The sequence below is a fragment of the Corylus avellana genome, chromosome 2 (assembly GCF_965113065.1).
Source record: "Corylus avellana chromosome 2, dhCorAvel1.hap1.2, whole genome shotgun sequence".
In the NCBI taxonomy this organism is placed as follows: Eukaryota; Viridiplantae; Streptophyta; class Magnoliopsida; order Fagales; family Betulaceae; genus Corylus; species Corylus avellana.
This window is the reverse complement of record NC_142491.1, coordinates 37529293-37552058: the sequence shown is the minus strand read 5'-3', so window position 1 is coordinate 37552058 and position 22766 is coordinate 37529293. Positions and strand designations below refer to the sequence as shown.

The 22766-nt window shown below is 38.0% G+C and overlaps 1 protein-coding gene across 4 annotated transcripts in view; it reads right to left on the bottom strand.

Annotated features, from left to right (window-relative positions):
* SYD (P-loop containing nucleoside triphosphate hydrolases superfamily protein) overlaps positions 1-19739 on the bottom strand; it is a 34297-nt gene extending 14558 nt beyond the window's left edge. The window contains exons 1-23 of one of the 4 annotated variants that reach the window (XM_088513723.1): positions 19628-19738; positions 18589-18703; positions 18426-18487; positions 17328-17443; positions 16833-17231; positions 16446-16487; positions 15916-16070; positions 13721-13887; positions 13568-13632; positions 12757-13506; positions 12503-12678; positions 11325-11422; positions 11057-11242; positions 10723-10903; positions 10437-10631; positions 10317-10360; positions 9931-9987; positions 9596-9692; positions 9311-9483; positions 8994-9207; positions 8678-8803; positions 8481-8570; positions 25-141 (exon numbers count right to left, since the gene is read on the bottom strand). In XM_088513723.1, the coding sequence (XP_088369849.1) occupies positions 25-141; positions 8481-8570; positions 8678-8803; positions 8994-9207; positions 9311-9483; positions 9596-9692; positions 9931-9987; positions 10317-10360; positions 10437-10631; positions 10723-10903; positions 11057-11242; positions 11325-11422; positions 12503-12678; positions 12757-13506; positions 13568-13632; positions 13721-13887; positions 15916-16070; positions 16446-16487; positions 16833-17231; positions 17328-17443; positions 18426-18487; positions 18589-18693 (3615 nt within the window). In that variant the 5' untranslated portion in view covers positions 18694-18703; positions 19628-19738. Of the gene's footprint in view, positions 1-24; positions 142-8480; positions 8571-8677; positions 8804-8993; positions 9208-9310; positions 9484-9595; positions 9693-9930; positions 9988-10316; positions 10361-10436; positions 10632-10722; positions 10904-11056; positions 11243-11324; positions 11423-12502; positions 12679-12756; positions 13507-13567; positions 13633-13720; positions 13888-15915; positions 16071-16445; positions 17232-17327; positions 17444-18425; positions 18488-18588; positions 18704-19627 lie in introns of all 4 variants that reach the window. The other 3 variants (XM_059589650.2, XM_088513722.1, XM_088513721.1) reach the window with 3 other exon arrangements.
* Between the last annotated feature and the right edge of the window lie 3027 nt (positions 19740-22766).

Here is a 22766-nt window from a genome sequence, read left to right as displayed (position 1 = left end):
TATTGAAAAAAAAAAAAAAAAAACCTTTGAAGCTCCAATAGAGCCAAGATTTTCTTCCACCCTCTTCATCAAAAGCTTTTGATATGCAGATGCCTCACATCTTATAAGTCTCTCAATCTTTTCAGGCAGTTCATTTTCAACCTACCAAAGAAAGAAAATTCAGGATGCAACATTAACAAATTAGAATGACTTCCATAACAGAATGGCAGTAAATTAAATTGCTAAAGGAAAATAGTTTTCGCTTCTCAAAAGCTGAAAACTCTTCTCAAATGTCAGTTATCCAAATGGATTTTCCAATGTGGCCCCCACCACCACACTTTTCAAAACAATCCACAAAATTATCTTCAAAAAACAAAAAACTTCTCAAAAAATAACATGTACATTTTTTTCAGATGTTGAAACTGCCTATTTATAACTTTTCAGGTGTACATACTGTTTTGTTACATGTAAAACAAATAAAAATTAAAAGAAAACATAGGCCAGTATGGTAGCCACTAGTGGCCGCTTGGCCCATGATGGCAGCAACCAATCTGAAGGCCACCTGACCAATGATGGCGGTGGCCGCCTTATGGCAGTCTCATAGTGGCTGCTAGGACCATATGGCAGCCCCGCGTTGGCCGTCAGGCGGCCTCACGATGGCCGCTAAGCTCGTATGGCAGCCCCTTGATCCGTCTTGCTGCCCCATGCTCGCTACCAAGACCGTCGTCTGGCAGAACCACTGTTGTGACTGCCGCCAAGCAACCACTACCATGGAGTAACTCCAACAGTTTCTCTTTCTTTTTTTAAAAATAAAATAAAACTTATTGCAAAAAAAAAAAAGGTTTTTTTAAAACCGTTGGGAGTTACTTGCAAAATGTGGCGGACTCTCTCTGTGTGCTAGCAAGTTGGTTTCCCAACTTTCCTCGCCTAGCATTGCTCTAATAAGCATGGGTGGTTCTTGGTGGTGGCGGGGTATGGTGGAAGTACACGAAGGGGATTCATTCTAGAGTAGGAAGGGAAAGATGGCAAAGGATGGAGGTCCTTCACCGCAGAGCTGCGTCCGGTTGTGCAATTTTTCCAATCACGATATGGTATCAGGGCACGGGCAAAAGTCAGATGATGTTGGTGTTGAAATTTCCTGCAAAGGTGAGTGGGAATAGGTCGTTTGTTGAGGTACTTGCAGGACTGAGGAAAATTTTGGCTTTGTCCTCATTAATGAAGGGTTTATCTAGTAATTATGATGTGTCTGCACCGAAGGGACAGGCTGCGGCTGGGCTGTCTATGTCTGGGTTTGTGTTTGGAGATGAAGGAGATCCTTGATCGTCCGCTAGTGGAGTCAACTCGAGCAGGGGTGATAACTTTGATTTTCGCCCCTTCAGAGAGACATTAGTTAAAAACGGATGCAAATAGTTGTATTTAGTAGTTTGACTTGGGTCTAGGCCCGAGTAATGTAGGAAGTAAGACAAGCCCAATGGGTGTCGTGGTTAGTGAGCTGAAGGCCATCTCAGAAGGTTTTGTTCCTTCAAAGGCCCCCGTGAGCATTTTAGGCCCACCTCCAATGACTCACTCTAATCCAGACCCTAAAGGTAAGACCCCAATGGGCTCTAGGTGTGCTCGGGCAAAGTTCTCTTTAAAGCCCAGAACGAAACTTTCACACAAGTAGAGAAGGGTAACAAGACTAGGCCTCTTATTTGGGCTCAGACACGGTGAAGGGCTTGGGTGCTCGCTTGGGTTAGCCCGGAGGACCTATTGCGATGAGTAGCGTTGCCGTCTCGGCTGATGATCCTCAACCTTCGACGGGAGGGATTAGAGGGAGTTCTTTCGCCGGCCCCTCTATGCTTGTAGATCTATGTTATGCCTTGCAACTATTGCTACTCATGGAAGGGAGCACTGTGAGGTCTTCAAATCCTGTTGGTGCTCAACATCTCTAATGTGCTCTGACCAGAACGCATTGAGGGCCGCAATCCCAGAGGGGTCTCTCGTCGGTGCTTCTGTGTTGAAGGAGTTGCACCTGAAACCTCTTTCGAAGTCATTATCTATTTATCTCAACCTCCTTTTTCAGAAACTATCGAGGAGGAGATTGTTTTGGTTAATTTACTTCTTTCTTCAAAAAGAGCTGGCAAGGAGACAAGGATGGATGAGTTTTTGTTTGGACCATTTGGTGTTGGTGTAATTGGTGTTGCTCGGTTATATGGAGATGTGGCTCACTTATTCAATCAGGTTGATGGCTTGGATGCTGAGGCAGGCCTACTATTGAAGGGAGTCAATCAGGCCCATTGATGTTATCGTAGACCCTAGGTCTGAGTGGGCTTTAGCTGTAAAAGGGGAAAACTTATTTCTTTACCGGACTTTGATCCTTTTGCCTTCTATTTATCTTCTAGGCTTATGAGGGAGATCAGTGTGAATGGCTACAAAGGAGCAAGAGGGATTAACCGGCTTGTGTGTGAGGAGCCACCACGTCTAGAGGTGTGAATCTTTACAATAGGGAGGAGGCCATGTTCTACATACCTCTTAGTTCCTATCCACATGTTGTGGGTGGGAATACAGATTGCTTGGGGTTGGAGTACTCAGATTGGGTTTTGTAAAGAGTGAAGGAGATCCATCACGTTGTGGGGATATCATGCCAAGGTTTTAAGGAGCAGTTTATGGCAAAATTGACAGCTATTGAAGCCAGTCGTGGTTTTGGCCTCCAATTCCAATCTAGAAAACATAGGTAATGGGGAGTTAAAAAGATTGGCTTGCTCTATCAATTATGACTCAAAAGGTGAAAGTTCAAACTATGGAAGAGGCAAGTGTAGGGGTTTCTCAGTTTTTAATTAAGTCCAAGTTGTTATCTTGGAATGTAAGAGGGTTGAATGGGGTGGATAAACATCTAAGGATAAGGGATTTACTCAAAGAATGGAAGGCTGGTATTGTCGATTTTTAGGAAAATAAGCTAGAGGTCATGTCTTGTTGTGTTGTGTTGTGTTGTGCAAAGTTTGTGGGGTTGTCATCATGTGAATAGGACCTCTAGAGAGGCTTCCGGTGGAATTTTGATTAGCGGGATAGGAGGTCGGAGGATAAAATCGATGTGTGTGGGGGAGTTGACTATTGCATGTTCATTCAAAAACGTTGAAAATCATTTAACCAGGGCTTTGCGGGTGTTTATGATCCTAATACTGAGCATAGAAGGCTTCTTTAAAATGAATTAGTTGTTTTGCTCAATTGGTGAAACTTGCCTTCATGCATTGGGAGTGATTTTAATGTCACTCGGTTTCCCTAGTGAGACATAAGGAGGAGGCCCTTTATACCCATCTATGGTGGATTTTTCTTATTTCATTTTCAGGTCTAATGGATCTCACTCTTGTTGGTGGATATTTTACTTGGTCAAATCAAGACCTTCCTTCTTGGTCTAGGATTGATAGATTTCTTGTCTCTCGAATTAGGAAAGCCCAGATTACTAGCGTATCCCAGAGGATGCCTCCTAGACTGTGCTCATACCACTTCCCGATCCTTCTGAATTGCGATGACTTTCAAGGGGTAGAAGCTATTTCAAATTCAAAAACATGTAGCTGAAGTTCGAGAATTTTGTGGATAAGGTTAAATAGTGGTGGAATTCTTATCGCTTTCAAGGCAATTCGAATTTCATTTTGGCCCGCAAGCTTCAGGCCTTGAAATCTGATTTAAGAAGATGGAACAATGGGGCATTTGGCAATGTAGAGAGGCAGAAAAAGATTCTTTTGGAAGAGTTACGAGGTCTTGATATCATTGACGAAAAGAGGACCTTATCCGACTAGGAGAGAGAGATGAAGGTAGAAGTGTTAACTGATTTTGAGAGGTCCATTCTCATGGAGGAGGTAAGTTAGACATAGAAATCTAGGGCCTTATGGTTAAGGAAGGGTGACAACTGCACGAAGTTTTTTCCCAGAATGACCAACTCTAATAGAAGAAATAACTTCATTGAATCTATGTAGGTTGATGGTTCTATTTCTCCCAACTAGGTTAAGATCAGCAAGCACATTGTGCAATTTTATAAGAATCCTAATTCTGAGCAATTCCATTGGCGGCCTAAGTTGGACGACCTTTCTTTTACTTTATTGGTAAGGTTGAGGTGGTTGGAGAGAGCGTTAGAGGAAGGGGAGGTTTTGGAGGTAGAGAAAGCTATGAACGGTGATAAGGGCTCTGTGGTTACTCTATGGCTTTCTTTCATGACTTCCATGCTAGAAGAAAGTTTGAAAGAAGTCCCAATGCTATGTTTATTGTTCTCATTCCTAATATTTCAAGGGTTGCTGATCTAAAGGAATTTTCTCCGTAAGTCTAGTCAATTGCATTTACAGAATTATTGCAAAGTTCTAGTTAACAGGCAGGATATGGTTTTGGAGAAGATTATTTCTAAGTCTCCAAAAGCTTTCATCTGGGGAATGCAAATTCTAGATCCCATCCTCATTGCTAATTAATGCCTCAATAGCAAAATCAGATCAGGGGAGAGGATTTAGAAAAAGCTTATGATCATGTTAATTGGATTTTTTTTGCTTTATATATACTAAGGGATTTTGGGGGGAAATGGGGTACTTTGATAGCTCAATGTATTTCTTCAATGCCTTTTTTTTGTATTGGTGAATGGCACTCCCACCGATTTTTTTAGCAGTTCTCATGGCTTGAGGCAGGCTAACCCTTTGTCTTCGTTGTTGTTTGTCATTGTGATGGAGGCTTTGGACAAGATGATCTTTGCTACAAAGAGGGAGGTCATGTTGTCTGGCTTTTCTGTGGGGACTGAGAATGTTGGTGGAATTGATATCTCTAATCTTTTGTTTAAAGATGACACTTTAATTTTCTGTGGGATAGACCCAGATCACCTCCATGATTTGTGTTGCTTGTTCTTATGTTTTGAGGTTGTCTCGGGCTTGGAGATCAATTTGGGTAAGTCTGAATTGGTTCCTGTAGATAATGCCAATACTGTAGAAGGTTTGGCTAGGGTCTTAGGTTGCAGGGTCTCCTCTTTGCCTATAAAGTAACTAGATCTTGCTTTGTGTGCTTCTTTCAAAGCAAAATTTATTTGGGATAGCATTATTGATAAGGCTAAGCGTCGTGATTTTAATTGTCTAAAGGGGGCGGTAGGGTTACCTTCATCAAGAGCACCTTGTATAATTTGCCTACCTATTTCTGAGTATTTCATGTCATTGTTTCCCTTGCCGGCTTGCGTTGCTAATCAAATTCAGAAGCTACAAAGAGATTTCTTCTGGGGAGGTTTGGATGTAGAGGTCAAATTCCAATTACTAAGTTGATCCAAGGTGTGTTCTCCAATCAATGAAGGGGCTTTGAGGGTACGGAATTTGCTCATGTTCTAACTAGCCCTTTTGGAAAAGTTGTTATGGCGTTATGCTTATAATAGAGAGGCTCTTTGGAGAATGGTAGTGGATGTTAAATATGTTAGGCAGAGGGGTGGGTGGTGCTCTAATGGAGTCATTGGATCATATGGGTGGGTCTCTGGAAATTCATTAGAAGGGGTTGGGATGAGTTTTCTAGATATGAGGTGGGAAATGGCTCTGTGATTAGTTTTTGGAATGACATGTGGTGTGGGGAACAGCCCCTTAAGGCAAAGTTTCAGGAGTTGTTTAGCATTGCCTGCCTTGGGGATGCTTTCGTGGTAAATCATCCTCAGTTCTATAATTGCTCAGCTCAGTGGAACATTAATTTTGTTAGAGCAGCATGATTGGGAGTTGGATTTCTTTTCCACGGTTTGCAATCAAGTGTATTCCATTAATTTGAAACAAGAAGACGTTGACAAGCTTTGTTGGAACCCCTTCAAGAGATGGTAGTTTGATGTAAGAATGTTCTATAATGTCTTAATCCCCATGTTAGCACTCCCTTTTCTTGAAGGTGTATTTGACATAGTAAGACCCCTTTGATTGTGGCTTTCTTCACTAGGCCAACTGCTTTAGGTAAGATCCTCACTTTGGACAACTTTTTTTTTTTTGATAAGTAATGATGATATAAAAGAGCGCAAAGGGGCGCAACCCATATACACGGGAAGTATAAACAGAGAGCGCCTAGGAGGGAGAGAAATGAAAAAGAAAATCAGAGAAACTAATCACTAAAGGAGCTAGCCAAGCGGCCGTCCAAGAGTAAAGAGTAAAGAAAAATAAATGAGTCAATTCCTCTACGGTCCTAGTAGAATTTTCAAAACATCTAGCATTTCTTTCATTCCAGATACACCACATAAGACACAGAGGAATCATCTTCCAAACAACCGCGCTTCGAGAACGACCTCCCGACCACCAGCTAGCAAACAAGGCCCTCACCCGGCAAGGCATGACCCAATGCAACCCAAACCGCTGAAAAATCATGTGCCAAAGAGCCCTTGCAAGCTCACAGTGGAGAAGAAGATGATCGGCTGACTCTCCGGTCTTCTTGCACATACAACACCACTCCACTACCACTATGTTCCTCTTACGCAGCGTGTCATGAGTCAAAATTTTGCCTAGGGCCGCAGTCCAACCCAAAAAAGCCACCCGCTGAGGCACCTTAGTGAAATATCATTGTGGTAGATTGGTGCTGCATTTGTTAGAAGAGTGGGTAATTTGTTGACCACCTCCTATTCCATTGCAAGATAGCCAATGCCTTATGGATCTCCATTTTCGGTCTATTCAGGTTAGGGTGGGTCATGCCTCATCGTTTCTTGCTGGTTGGCGAGGACAGTTTGGTAGTCCTCAAAGTGAAAGCTTTATTGATTGATGATTCCACCCTGTTTGATGTGGTGTATTTGGAAAGAAATAAATGTTCAGAGGGAGCTTTGAAGACAAGGAGAGGACTGTAGCGGAGCTAAAGGCCTTCTTTTTGTTTTTGAGAAATAACTCATCAAAATTTTACCAAAACAAATTTTCTCTTATGGACCCCACATACAACACTTATTTTCAAATGTGGCCGCAACCAAATCAATTCTCAATTTTTACATTTTTCAAAACCCAAAACCCTTCTCAAAACTTTACAAAACCAACCCAAACACTTTTCAAAATTATTTCCTAAGCCCTTAGAAGAGATTAAGTTTTATGTCATGCACTTAAAACTTCATTACAACATTGTAACAAGTCCAGTTGTTAATGGAACTAGCTTATAACTCGGGCTATGCGCAAAATTCTTTATTATAATTTATTTTTTGATTTAAACACATCATTTTTCATTATAAGTTAAAAAGACGTATAAAAATATATCTCACCTCTTTAAATAAAAAAAATTAAATCTTTGTTCCTATAAGTATATATGATTTAAAATGAATAGTATAAAAAAAATAAAAAATTTAAAAAAAAAAAAAATTAGCAAGAAGAATACATCGATTATAATATAGTTAACGCAATTAATGACGCTAATCAATTACATGTGGATTATATTGAAATATAATTAACGCAATTAATGACCGAAAAAACCGATATATATATATATATATATATATATATATATATATATATATATATATATATATATACACGTCTTCTTTTTTTTTTTTTTGAGAATCCTAAACATATTAATATACATATTAAATTGACCAGATGTATTAATACAAAATAATTTGATTTATATTATTTGTTTTCTTATTTGATTCGGACATTAATAATACTTAATTTATTGAATAATTTATATATGGAGAACTCTTGAAATACAATTAACGCAATTAATGACACTAATTAATGATTGGTTGGTTTTTTAAGAAAAAACCGGTTCACTCTTAAAAAACCGATTAAAAAATTATGCCTTAAAAAATCAATTTAGCCTTTAAAAAAATGGGTTCACGCTACATGTCGCAATTTTAAGGACTTCTGGGAGGGGTTTCGGCTTTTATATATATATATATATATATAACTCAAATCTACCAATGAGAAAATCAATTGTATGGAAAATTTGTACATCAATTTAGAATGAACATATGATCATAACATCACTAAATTTACAAAGAACACAATAAATAATTATATATATGTAACTCAAATCTACCAATGAGAAAATCAATTGTATGGAAAATTTGTACATCAATTTAGAATGAACATATGATCATAACATCACTAAATTTACAAAGAACACAATAAATAATACTTTCAGAATTTCAGGTGCGACTGCAATAGCTTAACAGAGCAAGTAGAACCACTAGTACCTCAGGGCATTTTATGCATGCATATGGTCATGTCCTAGATATGGAAAAATGCTACTGTTAAAGGGTCTTGACAACAAAGCACTTTGGCAGTATTAATTATATTCACTAGGCACCTGGAGAAAAAAAATTACCAACCAAGGATTCTGAAGCTACACGGCGTGCATATATACATACATACAGATATGACAGACATGATGACCACTGAGAAGTAATTTTCTCTGAAATGTACAACTACACCATAAGAAGCAGGACTAGAGCCACCGACACTCAGCACCATTTTCATTTAATGAGAATGAACTCCAATGCATCAATGTATACTTTAAAAACTTCCTAAAAGGTAAATGTGATTGCTGAGCATAAAATATCATATAAGTACCTTGTGTTTCAGCCTCCGAAGTACAAATGGCCGTAAAACTTGGTGAAGCCGGTTTATGATCAAAAGATTCTCCTCCTCGGACAGTAACGCCTTGTCATGATGCAAACATTTAGAGTTATAGAGATTAATGCAACTAGAATTTACATAAGAGAGCAAAACAATCAATGTCTTAAGAAGAGAACAAGTTTAATGCTTACTTCATCCGGTGAATTATCACCATTACTCTGAAATGGTTTGTTGAACCATTGAGAAAAATCTTCCGATGAATTAAAAATGTTAGGCAACAAGAAATTAAGCAGTGCCCACAATTCCTCAAGATTGTTCTACATAAAAAAGAAAATAAGAAATTAGTCCACAAACAACATCAAGTTTAAGAAAAAAATAACAGGAAAGCAAAATCACACTAAGCACACGTAGAAGTTATTAGACAAATTGTAATTCTTATATCAATGCACAAATGAGAGTTAAGAACAATAAATTGGAGAAAAGCACAACAAAAGAATAATCTCACACCTGTAGTGGTGTTCCAGTTAATAGCAATCTGTGAGAGCTCTGATAGTGCCTCAATTCAGCATTCAATTTACACGAAGCATTCTTTATGCGATGGCCTTCATCAATTATAATGTAATGCCAGTGTATTTTACTTAGTTTTGGTCTATCATGCTTATTCATCAGATACTCATATGTTGTCAGAAGGACATTGAATTTCTGACAAACAATCTTTTCCCTACAATACAAAGGAACAGCTGAGTGACAAATAGCACACAAAAGTTCAAAAAAGAAGCAAAATCAGCAAATTAAAACAGTAGTTAGTGCTCAAAAGTTATTACTTAAATAGCCTACGCCGCTCCTCTGGAGGCCCAGCATAGACGATTTTATGCACACTAGGGGCCCAAGAGTTGATTTCTGACTCCCATCCAGGTAGAACTGATGACGGCACAACCACAAGAAACGGCCCTCTATCATTTTTGGTTTCCATGAGGTAACAAATTAGAGCAATAACCTACGAACCCACAAGTTAAATTGTTAACATATACAATGATGGGGAGCAGTGTAACAACAAACTAGAACATAGACTGCTGCTGGGGTATGACTGATTCAGAACCAACCCATACCTGAACAGTTTTACCAAGGCCCATTTCATCCGCAAGAATTCCATTCAAATGGTTGTTGTACAGGGAAAGCAACCACCTTAGGCCATTCATTTGATACCTGAAGGTCAAAAACTGCAGTCACTAAGAATTCAAATTCAAGAAGACAACAAAGAGCATACTCCACACAAGAGAACAGGATTGGATAAAAATTCCAGTCAATAAGTTACTAAAGGGGCAGTAATAAATATCAATTAAAATGAGAGCAGGAAACAGCCACCCGAGAATAAATAACCCAAACAACCAAAAAAAGCCAAGATAAGATACATTTATAATTAGAGAGTGCACAGTCAACTTACTCCCTTAGTTTTCCACCCCGAAGGGATAATGGCTGCTCAGCAATGGTCTCTTTTATGCTGCAGCAATCAACTAGATTATCAGATTTTTGGCAAGAGCATATAATTCTTTGCTTGATAAGCAATCGAAATATCATTAAAAGCGAAAAGCGCTACTCAGGTACACAGGGAGTATATAGGAAAAGAGCATATAATTCTTTTTTTTTTTTTGGCAAGAGCATATAATTCAATATTTATAAACAAAAGAAATTGATGAATCAGTGGCCACAAGGCATCCAGATTTCACAAGAAATATAAAATTCAAACCATCAGCTGCAAAGTGACAGCAAAAGCTAAGAGTATAAGATTAAAAATAAATTAATTAATAAATAAAAAGGCAGCATTAATACCTATGAGCCATCAAATAGTACTTCTCATTGCTTTCCATATAATGCTGCAAAGAATACACAATAACATAAATTAGTAAAAATGAATGTAAACAAAATAGAGAGCACAAACAACAAACTTGCCTTCGCCTGATCACTTTCGTCTTCATTTTCAATAGTAGTTTCACTCTTCTCAATAACACTTTCAGTTCCTATCTCATCCATATCATGCTCAAAACGCCCTGCTGTAGTTTTTGCCTCCTGTAGCTTGGATCCAAGCTTTTGAAGATATTTCTCTGTCTCTTTGAGAAGTTGTTTAACACGATCTGATTTGGCATCCTAATATGATTATCGGAAATGTTATGCAAGAAGAATAAAGGTATCATGCCGCTGTTACATCAGTAAAAGAATCTAGTAAGACAAATCAAACCTGCACCATTCGCAGATACCCCTCCACGTCATTGATCTTCAATAAATTAATCTTCTCACGCTGGATTCTGTCAATCTTTTCTCGATGGATACGTTCCTTCCTCTTATGGAACTCCTTCACATACTTATTGAAACCCTTCCAGCGCTCTCTCTTAATTTTGAACACATCATCCAGTCTTTCCCTAAAGTTCAGGTTATCATGCAAGTCAATAAGCGTATGAATTGTGCTCAAAGGCATACCATTATTAAGAAGCACGCGAAGAAATCGACAACGATGCATCAAAAGATTAAATGAGAAAACTGAATGGTCAGAACTGAACAGACAAAATACATACTTGTGAACTTCTATCTCACTAAAGAATTCCTTCTGCCTCTCACGAATTCTCTTTTGTCGCTCTTCCTTCATTTTCTGCTCAAACTTTTCAACTTGCTTTATCCTCCTACCATGTCTATGTTTCTTGAATGATTTCAAGCGATCCATTTCAGTTGTAATTGGTTTAAAAAAATCATTCAGAAAATCACTGCACAAAACAAAAGAAATTTAGCGTCAAAGTGATAAGAGTATAACTAAAATTTGGAATCAACTTTAGGAAGGTCCATTGCCTCCTGAGGCGGCGTTGAAGATCCAGCAGTTGAAGTTTTTTCAATTCTATGACACTTTTGGTTTTTGCAGATATGTCTTCTGACGAGCTTACATTTTCCTGCATCATAAATGGGCCACATGCAACATCAAATATTTTTACAAAGTTAGCCCAACTAACAGAGCATCTTCTTGAATGCATAGTAAAATGTGTGTGTGTGTGTGTGTTTTGTGAGCTAAGTGAATTAAGACCATATCATGGCAACACATCGTTTAGATGAATATTTTCATCAATTAAATATTCAAATTGCAACACCTCCCCCCCCTCCCCCGGCCCCCGCCTCCCCCCAACTATGGGAAAAAACAGAGGCATCTTTTCAGAACCAAGAAAGTCAGAGTACTCTTTCCTTGAGTTTCTAAAACGCTCCGTCCTCAGATATTTTTACAAAGTTAGCCCTACTAACAGAGCATCTTCTTGAATACATAGTAAAATGTGTGTGTGTTTTGTGAGCTAAGTGAATTAAGACCATATCATGGCAACACATCGTTTAGATGAATATTTTCATCAATTAAATATTCAAATTGCAAACCCCCCCCCCCCCCCCCCCAACTATGGGAAAAAACAGAGGCATCTTTTCAGAACCAAGAAAGTCAGAGTACTCTTTCCTTGAGTTTCTAAAACGCTCCGTCCTCAAATAGCCTCTAACACAAATGGATCACTTTAGTCAAAAAATCAGCATTATTCAATTTTGCAATGTGTATATATCCTCTGCCTTTTGATAAGTTAGAAACTTTGTTAAAATAGCAAACAGAGGTTTGACACCATACAGGGCCAGTAACAAGAGGGATTACTTATGAACATCACTTGCAGAAACCCTCCGTTTCAAATACACTGGTTGGTTGCCGTCTCTGTGGTATCACCCATACTCTGATACTACAGTATGACAGACAAGAATTAAGTTCTGACAACAAACCCACAACTTTTAATCCCAATCCTCCAAGCCCAAGAAAACAAAAATTGATTCTGACAACAAACCAGCAACTTTTAATTCCGAACCTCCAAGCCCAAGAAAACAAAATTTGATTAGGATAGCTGAAAACCATGATAATTGCCAGACAAACAAATTTGACCAGTGCTCAGATAATGATAACAAGGAAATAACTAAATGTCAAGCACTCAAGTATAAGTTTTACAACAAACCTTCAACTTGTCAAAACAAGTGGCAATTCTTTGTTTTGTTTTCCGCTGTTTTTGTACCCAACTTTGCTCAACTAGGAGTTTCTTTTTCTGCTGCTCCATAAGCCATTTCATTGACATGGTGTATTTTGGAGAGGGTGGTGAATCAGTAGATACTGACCTATCTTCCTCTTCTTGTTCTGCAGTAAACAAGATACCATTATTTAGCATGTCATCAATAGGAACTGGTTTGTCTTGTTTAGAGGCATGGTTCTTACCCTGGGATACACGTTTTGACATCACATTAGCATCCTTCATTGGAATTGCGGTGTGATGATCATTGACAACTCCCAAAATAGGTTTCCATTGCTCTTTCAATGTAAAAGAAGACAACTGACTATCCGCATGTTGATTCCCTGGACCACTGCTGTTACTGAGGTTTTGAAACTGACCAGGATTACTATCTTTTCTTTCTGGCACCAACTCACGCTGAAGAGAAGAGGCCAGCATGGGACCCCTAGAAACCTCACTATGACCACCAATTCCAGTCCAGCTTCTGCCCATTACAGAAGACGCTTGGTTAGCCCTTCCAACTTGCAGATGGCCATTCTCGACATCTTCAGCAGGAATACTAACAGCTAATGCACCCCTTGTATTTAAAGAACCAGGCTGCTGTGGGACCATGGTTAAACATGCCTGTGAAGCTGCTATTTCCTGAGTCTGCGTTTCAGCCTCATGTTTTCTTGCAGCTAGAAGATGTTTATTTTCTTCTGCAAGTACAGAAATGTCTGAAGTTAGGCTGTTTTTGTCCTCAGTCATTTTTAGGCTCTCGGCTTCTCTTGGGAAGGTGTCAGCCTCCATGAATCTTCCAGTAGATGAGGCAACTGGAGGGAGTATATCAGTTTCCCTCACAGTGTTTGGTCTTCCGAATGGCATCATGACATCAGGGCTGCCACTAGGCTCATTCGAAGACTGCGCTTTTCCTTTATGGTCACTCAGCTCTTTCCGAGGTCCATCTGTATTGCCACCTGATTTTTTCCAAGTTAATGAATGGAGACCAATCAAGAAAAATTACTAAATATAAGTTACCTTCTTTAGGAAAGATGTTTCCAAGTGCAATTTCAAGATGTAGTTTCTTCGGCAACAAACCATTTCTGCACATAGAAAACCACTGCTTATAACAACCTGACTTGAGAAACATACTGAAAAAGCAACAGCAGATGCTAAATAAGTGATACCAACCTGAATGCTAAAAAGACAAGGCACTGGGCTCTAAGCTGTTTCAACTGTTGTTCCTTGAAAGGCATGCCAGAAGCCGTGGGAGCATGGGGAAATGGGGCTTTTCCTGTATCTCTAGGAGCCGCACTCCTAAGCATACTCATTTCTGAAACATTACTTTGCCTGCCACTCTATTGGGAAAAAAACTCATGTTATGCTGGCAAGTTGATAAATACACAAGGTTTTAAATGGCAGAGTTGGAGATGACGCATGCGTAACAAATTTTAAACATGACCTAAATCAATAAGATCACAACAACAAAAAAAAAAAAAACAAATACAATGAAAAGAGTGAGCCTACTAGGAAATAAACATACACAAAACTCAATAGAAACATAAAAAATAAATATGCACTAGATTGACTTGTTTACACCAACATATGTTGAGCAAGAAGACATCAAACGAGATTGACCTGCTTCTAGTTGGCTAGTTGGAAAATGATGTCTTTGTCTAAGGGTGGTAGGTTAAACCTTATCAAAAGTATTCTACCCAACTTACCTACAAATTTCATGTCCTCTTTCCTCTCCCCACAAGTGTTGCAAACCACATTGAGAAGCTTCAATGTGATTTCTTATAGGGTGGGCTAGACGAAGAGTTCAAATATCACCTGATGGGTTGGTCCAAGGTTTGTACACCAATCTTTGAGGGAGGGTTAAGGGTTAGGAACTTGTTGAGGTTCAATCGTGCTCTCTTAGGTAAATGGCGATGGCGCTATGGGCTTGAGAGAGACGCTTTGTAAAGAGTGGTGGTGGACTCTAAGTTTGGTAGTTCTTGGGGAGGGTGGTGCTCTAATGAGCCTATTGGGGGTATGGGGTGCGTTTATGGAAGAATATTAGGAGGTGTTTGAGGATGTTTTGTAGTCACACCAGATTTAAGGTGGGAGATGGTTCCAAGATTAGGTTTTGGCATGATCTTTGGTGTGGAGATATGGCCCTTAAGGAAGCCTTTCTAGTTTTATTTGGTATTAAATGAGCAAAAAGCGCTTCTATTGTGGCTCACATGGAGTTTTCTGGAGGTGCTATTCAGTGAAACGTAAGCTTTGCTAGAGCAACTCATGATTGCGAGGTAGATGTATTTGCCTCATTCCTCAAGATGTTGTATTAGTGAGAATGAGAAGGGAAGGGGATGACAAGTTGTAGGGGACGCCCTCCAAAAGAGGGTTGTTTGGTGTCAATTCCTTCAATAGTATCATAGGTTGTAATGATGGTTCTTGTTTTCCTTGAAAGAGTGTTTGGCGGACTAAGGTCCCACTGAGGGTGGTCTTTTTTGTTTGGTCGGCGGCCCTAGGGAAGATCCTTACCATGGACAATCTCCAAAAGATGTGTGCCATTGTGGTTGATAGGTGTTATATGTGTAAAAGGAATGGGGTGTTTGTAGACCATCTTCTTCTTCATTGTGAAGTTGCTTGTGCTATTTAGAATGTTTTCTTCAGTTGTTTCAGGTTATCTTGGGTTATTCCTAGACAAGTAGTCGACTAGTTTGCTTGTTGGTGGATTGCCGACAGCACTCAAAATTCTGCTATGTAGAAGATAGTGCATTTGTACCTCTTGTGATGTCTATGGAGGAAAATGAATGATAAAAGTTTTTAGGACCGTGAGAGGACTTTAGAGAAAATTATATCTTTATTTTTCAACACCATATATCTTTGGATAGTTGCTTTTGTTTCATTATTTTCTTGTTCTCTTTACTCCTACTAGTTAAGTGGCTTCTATTGTGTACTCCTTGTGTAATTGGGGTGCCTTACACTTTTAACGATATCTCGATTACTTATCAAAACAAAATATTCTCAAAACTAGTACTTTTTGGATGAGATCTCCCTCTTCCGCATATTTTTTTTAGTTTACCTCCTCCTCCCATCCTAAAATGAGTGCCTTCATTTGAAACAGCACAAAATATTCTCAAAACTAGTACTTTTTACTCTTACCCATTCAAAAATATACCAATGAGTCTCTTGGTATATTTTTGAATGGGTAAGGGTAACAAGGGAAAATGAAGATAATAATTTTCTTGACTTTTTGAAAGTGGACATTTATTTTTAGATATCTAAATAGGAAAATAAGATACTCATTTTGGGATGTAGCACAAATTACAGGTCTGATATAGCAGCACACTCTTAATTTATCCGAGACACAGGAAGTAATGATTATGAATAGAAAGTACCTGAACAACCTTGTTTGCATCAGCTAACATGTTTGAACTTCCTCCTTCATGCTCCAAAGAACCACTGAATCGCATTGGACTTGAAAATCCTGATTCTACTACTGGATAAGAATTAGAAGCAATGGCCATCCCTCCCTGAACCTTGCCAAAAGCACCTAAAAATTCCAGAAATACCCCATTGAGATATCATTATCAGATCCAGGACATCTTTAGACTCAAATATTGAGATTCTTTATAAGCAATGTTCAATGTCCAACATTTAGGGAAAAAATCAAAAGAAAAGATTTATTCCAGAATAATAAATTTTTGGCATAAGTTAATCAGGGCCAACACTAAAGCGCAATCCAAAAATAAGAAATCTCATCAAAAATAAACTCTTTACCCACATGGCTCTAGCTCTAAAGTTAGTTACACCAACTTGGACCCCGGTTAAATTTGAAACATTTCCGGATTTTCAAGCCCCAAAACTCAGGTCTATAATTTTCCAACAATTTTAAATCCATAACTTAAAACATTTTTCAGATCCTTACTTGATCCAAGAGATGGAGCTGTTGAGTGCTGCGCCGGAATCTCTGCCATCATATTACCAGAAACAACATTAGAAGAAAACCTGGGAACTTGAGATTTTTCAAATGGTACGCCTGTTTTATTTTGATTCCATCCACCCCTGATATCATGGGAAGGTAAGGAACCCCCTTGCTGTTGTCCGGAAGCAGAAGAAACTTCCACTTCTTCGGGGTATTTTGGATTTGGAGCCCGCAACATTGAATTGCTAATGTTTGCCGAATCCAACTGCTTCTCTATCATATGTTGACCCTCTTGCTTGGTTCTAAGCATTGGTCTCATGCTACCAGACAAAGATGCAAAATGTTCCATTTGACCACTACTTGGAACCATGTTAAAATTGGTACGCTCACCTCCTTTAACTGGAAGACTTGCCAACGGTTCAACCTTGTTCATCTTCCCCTTCCTTGGATTAACTACAGCGTTTCGAGGATCAAGTTGCTGAGTGTTGTCATGCTGTTCCACTGGTAATGATGTATCTCCCCTCTTTCTCTTTGCGGTGGCTTTTTTACCATCCCTTTGCTGCCTTTCTTGTGATTGTGAGTTGGCAGATCTAGAGTCCAAACTAGATGGACTTTCATGATCAAAAGACTGACTACTCCTATGAGCTACAGATCCTTGATAATAATCATGCCCTGAACTGCTTTGGCCAACAGGCGGCCTGTTTGAAGCATATGGGTCAACTTTAGACACCTCACTGTCAGCCAAGCCCACTTTTGAATCTTTTGCAACCCCACCTGCATGTGAAGACCCTGTATACAAATGTTCCCATATCTTAAAGAATAATCCAAAATGGCACAATTAAGCAATTTTCAACATCAATCCCAGTTTGACTAAGAGCAGTTTACCTGGAAACTGAGCAGATGCTGAATCACCTATTTGGTTACCACCAGTCAAAGGAAGGCGTGATAACTTCAAAGCTTCAATATCAAGGCCATGTTGGTTGATAACAGTCTCCATCGCCCTGTGAAAAAAGAAGTTAGAATAAATAAAATGAACTACATTGACGAGTCAACCAATATAAATCAAGCACTTAGGTTAACAAGTTGCAATCTCCACCTGATACCTTAGAGATGCCAAAACAGAGAATACCAGAGTTAAGAGGGACTATCACACAAGCAATAAAAGGAAGACGTTAAGCATTAAGAGCAACTAATTTAAGGGTATCTAAAAAAAACTTAAATCAAGTTTGTGGGTTCTATGTTAGATTAGAAAGCCCCATATGTGCCATCATTATCCTCCTACCAAACAGTGCTTTTTGTGTATGATCCAGCAAGACTAAACTAATAAAGTAAATTAAACATGTTCAGGTGGGAAAAAGTCTCCTGCTTCAGGCATATTTCTGCTTAAGCTCGTTATGAAACACAGTAGCACTTTTTAACTGTGAAGCAGCAGAACAGACTAAATTCCATTTAGGAAAATAGGTTGGCCTTAAAAAATAATCATCATCTTCCTCCAAACCTCACAAAGTTATTTGGGCAATCTAATTCTAAATAGATTTCAGTTTCCACTGCACACATGTCGGTGCCATTTAATGCCTCAACGTCAGAATGGGAGGATGATGATAGTTAAGACGGCATTGCACAGCGGCACCACTGAATCAGGCCGGCCATCCTTTTATGTCACCATATAAGTAAAGCACACAAGAAGCATGCATCCCTATCAATTTCAATCAACATTAAATACTTCAGTTCACTATCTGAATTACCAAGATTTACTCAATCCACCTACTTTATAGAGGACAAGAAGAATGGCAGCAGTCAATAATTCTCTCGCAGATCAAAATAGGTTTTCTTTCTTTTTAGGCCAACACCGATCAAAATAGCTTAATGGGCTTCCCCTTTACAATTTTTTTATGAATCTGAAGAGATTATCCAATTTTTTTACTTATTAAAAAAAAACAAGAAAATGAAACAAACAATTATTCATGAATTGGAACTTTATACCTTGATATTACTTGATATGGCATCGAATGTTCTTTCCCACTTGACTTCATGTGTTGCAATATCTGAAAGACGCAATATAATAAACATAAATACACGTACAATTATGGCATACAAAGTAATGAGAGCAATTAAGAACGTTTATTTAAGAAAAAACTAAACGCACCACATAAAGTTTTGTAGCCAATTTTGCAGGCTCATCTTTAGACTCTTGAATGAGTTTGTGCAGAAACTTTGCTGCCTCCATCTCGACATTTTGTGAAGAGGCCATCTCATTTTAACTATAACGCAATAGGGAAGAAAAAAAAAAAAAAAGATAAGCATATTAGAGTCAAACCATAATTCGCTGGATTATAATGTGAAATCCAAAGCACCCCATCTCATAATTGGTTAGGATATAACTTATATTACAAGAAGTTGTTACATGCTAAAACAATATAGATATGCATTACAGTGAACCGACTGAGTTCAGTTCAGTGTACTAGTTACAAATACACACCTGAACGAACCTAAAACTTACCTGCTAATCACTGTATCACATACTCGAGCAAAATCACTTCTTAACATCATTGATGCATAAAAAAAAAAGGAAGGAAAGCTAATAGAAAAACATTAATTGAAGTTATAAGACCATTAGTATCTTCAGGATATAATACTGAATCCAAAAACAAGAAGCAACAAATTTAACCATAACTCCATAAACCAAATAAACAAATAAAATCACCGCATTCACCATTTTAGGAAAAGGGCATTATCTACAAAACCAATTCCATGAGGTGTAGTAGCGCCAGCACTTCTCTTTTAGTGACAGCTCAAATAGATGGCTTTGTAATTTCAGAATGATTTCCTGCATAGCTTTTTTTCTCCGTTTCTCAGTTGAGATTAAAGCTACCAATTGCATATAAATTCGTTCATTTTCCTCTCTGAAAACATATGCCCTAATTTTCTTTTTCCTGATGAATACCCTAAAAACGACATCTTGCACAGCATTGCATCAATTAATTTATACAGCATACACATACACACATACATACAGCTATAAATCTGCGTCGTCTGCAACCGTTACCAAAACAAAAGGACGCTAATTCAGCTTTACACGGTGATAAGTTCTAGGAAAATTTCTTTCTTCGAGAAAACTTTCCCAGGAAAATGTTTTGACGGGAAACAAACGGGGCCTAAGAAGGTACGATCATCTGGATGGTTACCTTATCGGAGATCCGAGCGGAATTCCCCGGAAACGCTACCGGGAAAGCTGACACGTACAAGGTCAGCTACACAGTGCTTGTGCGATCGTAAACCCTCGCTAAAAAATGGGACGGGAATTGCATAAGATAGTCCGAGTCCCAACACGGTTACACGGGCCAATGGGTCGCACGTGGGAAGATATTTGCTTGAGATGCTTCCCTTCTTTTTTCTTTTTTTTTTGGAAAGGGAAGATGCTTCCCTTCAATTTTATGGAAAGTTGGAAAATACCCTATTTAAGTACTTTTAATCAAACTGAAGTAACGTTAATGTTGGTTGTTCTTAAAAAACGCTTTTAAGGTTTATTGGATAATCTTATATTGATAATTTAAAATTTAGGGATAAATGCAAAATTGATCCATGTGGTTTTCCTAATTTACAAATCACTTCCTGTGATTTAAAAAATAATTTATAAGTCCCTAGGGTAGGCCAAAATAACTTTTTACTCCCTAAACTCATTTTCATTTAAATGACTTAACGAAACTGTTACATTGTCACATCATACCCAATAAAAATAAGACATGTTTTATTTTTTATTTATGCTTTTAAAAAATGACAAATTAGCTTTTCTATGTCATTTTGAGGCTCCAGCACACACTCCGCGTCAAATTAAATAAATATAATCCCTCTATTCCTACTGTGCGTCTTCATCCTTATATCCCACAGTGCGTCGATAATCTTCCTCACCGATTCACTTTCCTAAGTTGAAATCGCTGCCAGAGAACCGCCGGAAACGTCACGACGATAAGACGCCTCACTTTCAAGCTTTTTTACTTCCAGTTTTAAGATTTTGGGCATCTTTGATCTTATGGTTACTCTGAGATTTGGGCATCTGCGTTTTTTGGCAGTGCTTTCTACGGAAACAATCTCTCCCTCTTTGTGTGTCTGGTTTTTTTGTTTTTGTTCTATAGCAAGTGCTTTCTGGTTTATGTTAAATAAATGTTAGAAGATAGTGGCTTTAAAAAGCAAATTGTAGGTTCATCTTTTAAAAAGTTATCTCTTTTTTGAGATATGCTTTTAACTCACAGATCAAAGATGCCCAAAATCTTAAAAGCAAAAGTAAAAAAAAAAGGTTCGAAGCAACGTGGTTGTTCTTTTTTAAAAGAATAAATAAAAAAGAACACGTGTCTTATTTTTATTGGGTGTAATATGGCAATGTAACGGTTTCCGGTAAGTCATTTAATGGAAAATGAGTTCAGGGGGTAAAATGTTATTTTGGCCTACCCTAGGGACATATAAATTATTTTTTAAACCACAGTGAGTGATTTGTAAATTAGGCCAACCACAGGGACCAATTTTGCATTTATCTCTAAAATTTAATTATTAATTTTAAGGAAAAATTGCACTTTGCCCCCCCCCCCCCAAAAAGTTAGTAGTGATTTTCAATTCGACCCTTAAAGTTTTAATTTTTGCAACCCACCCACGCAAAATTTCAATTTTTTTCAATTCAGTAATTCCGTCAGTCAAAGCGGCTTTAACTGACGGAACAATGATCACATGAGTCGCACGTGATCACTTTTAATTTTTTTTTTCCTAAAATGCCCCCATCCCTGTTGCAAAATACCCTCCCTACTTATCTCCGGCAAGAAATCAAGAGCCATCTCAAGTCAAAACCTAATTTAAGGGGAAAATAATCAGATCATCAAAAGTTGCACTTTAACATTAACATGGTAGAATCATGAAATGACAAAATCGAAACTTTAAAACCACCAATTAGAGACTTCAATTTCATATCTGAGAATTACATTTAACAAAATATTTGTCAAAACATAGAACTCCCAAAATTGACCACCAAACTGTGAGCTTAAAATTTCAACTCTTCAATAAATCACGAAACAATCATAATCCGATCTAATTGAAGGTCCAAATCCATTTTCCGTTGGGGTCTTAATCAGTTGATTTGATCATCAATTCCAAGAAACTACAATCGGGGAAAAAATCCCCATATTGGGAGTAAAACCTAACCCTAACTACGCTATCCCTTAAATTCCAACCAAATTAAGATCATTCAAGCAAAATGGACATAAAATCTTGTAAAAGCAGTCTCGATTCCATACCGGTTTGGTTCGATTGAGTAAAAACAAAAACGAAAAGGCGAAATCTAAGCAGGTCAAAACAGGTCAAAGATCCACAATTTACAGGCCAGGTTTCGCTGGAATCCAACGAAGGCAAGCCTTTTTGAGCCTCAAATCGGTTAATATTGACTTGATTCTATTCAATCTTCTCAGTTTATTGTTCCCGCAGCTTTCAGAATATTCCGGCAATCCCTTTTTGGTTGTCTAGTCGAAAAGAGGAAGCTTGGGAAAGGAATCGAAAATTCAAGATTTTGTTTAGTGGGTCGGAGTTTATTTTTTCATTTCTATGCATGTATTTTTGTGGGTTTGAAATGGCTATTGGAACATGTCAAGTTTTTCTTTTTCTTTTCTTTCTTTTCTTGGCAACCAAACGAGTATTAGGGTTTGACTTGAGATGGCGTTTGATTTCTCACCAGAGATCAGTAGGGAGGGTATTTTGCAACAAGGATGGGGGCATTTCAAGAAGAAAAAAAAATCAAAAGTGATCACGTGCGTCGCACGTGATCATTATTCTGTCAATCAAAGCGGTTTTGACTGACGAAATGACTGAATTGAAAAAACAATTGGAATTTTGTGGATGTGGATTGTAAAAATTGAAACTTTGAGGGTCAAATTGAAAAACGCTGTCAACTTTGGGGGGTAAAGTGTACCCTAACTTTAAATTAAATAGTTACATTTCACTATTAAATATTTTATCATTGAACAAAAATAATAAATTGTATAGAAATTAATATTGTAAGATTTAAATTATTTAAATTAAAAGTAGTAACTAATGTAAGAATTCAATATATAATTAAATGCTAATTGACAATAAAATTAGCAGCGGAATGAATAATTATATAAATACCTCTAGCCATGCTTTGCTCAAGCTAATTGAAGAACAGCTTCACAGAAACAAATCTGGAAAACAAAAAATATTGAGAGGTTCTTCTGACCTATGCCTACCAGTGAGTGCCAATTAATGGAATACACAGACATTATTTATAGGTAGGTTAGGGGACCCTCAATTAAAGCTGCTACCTTAATT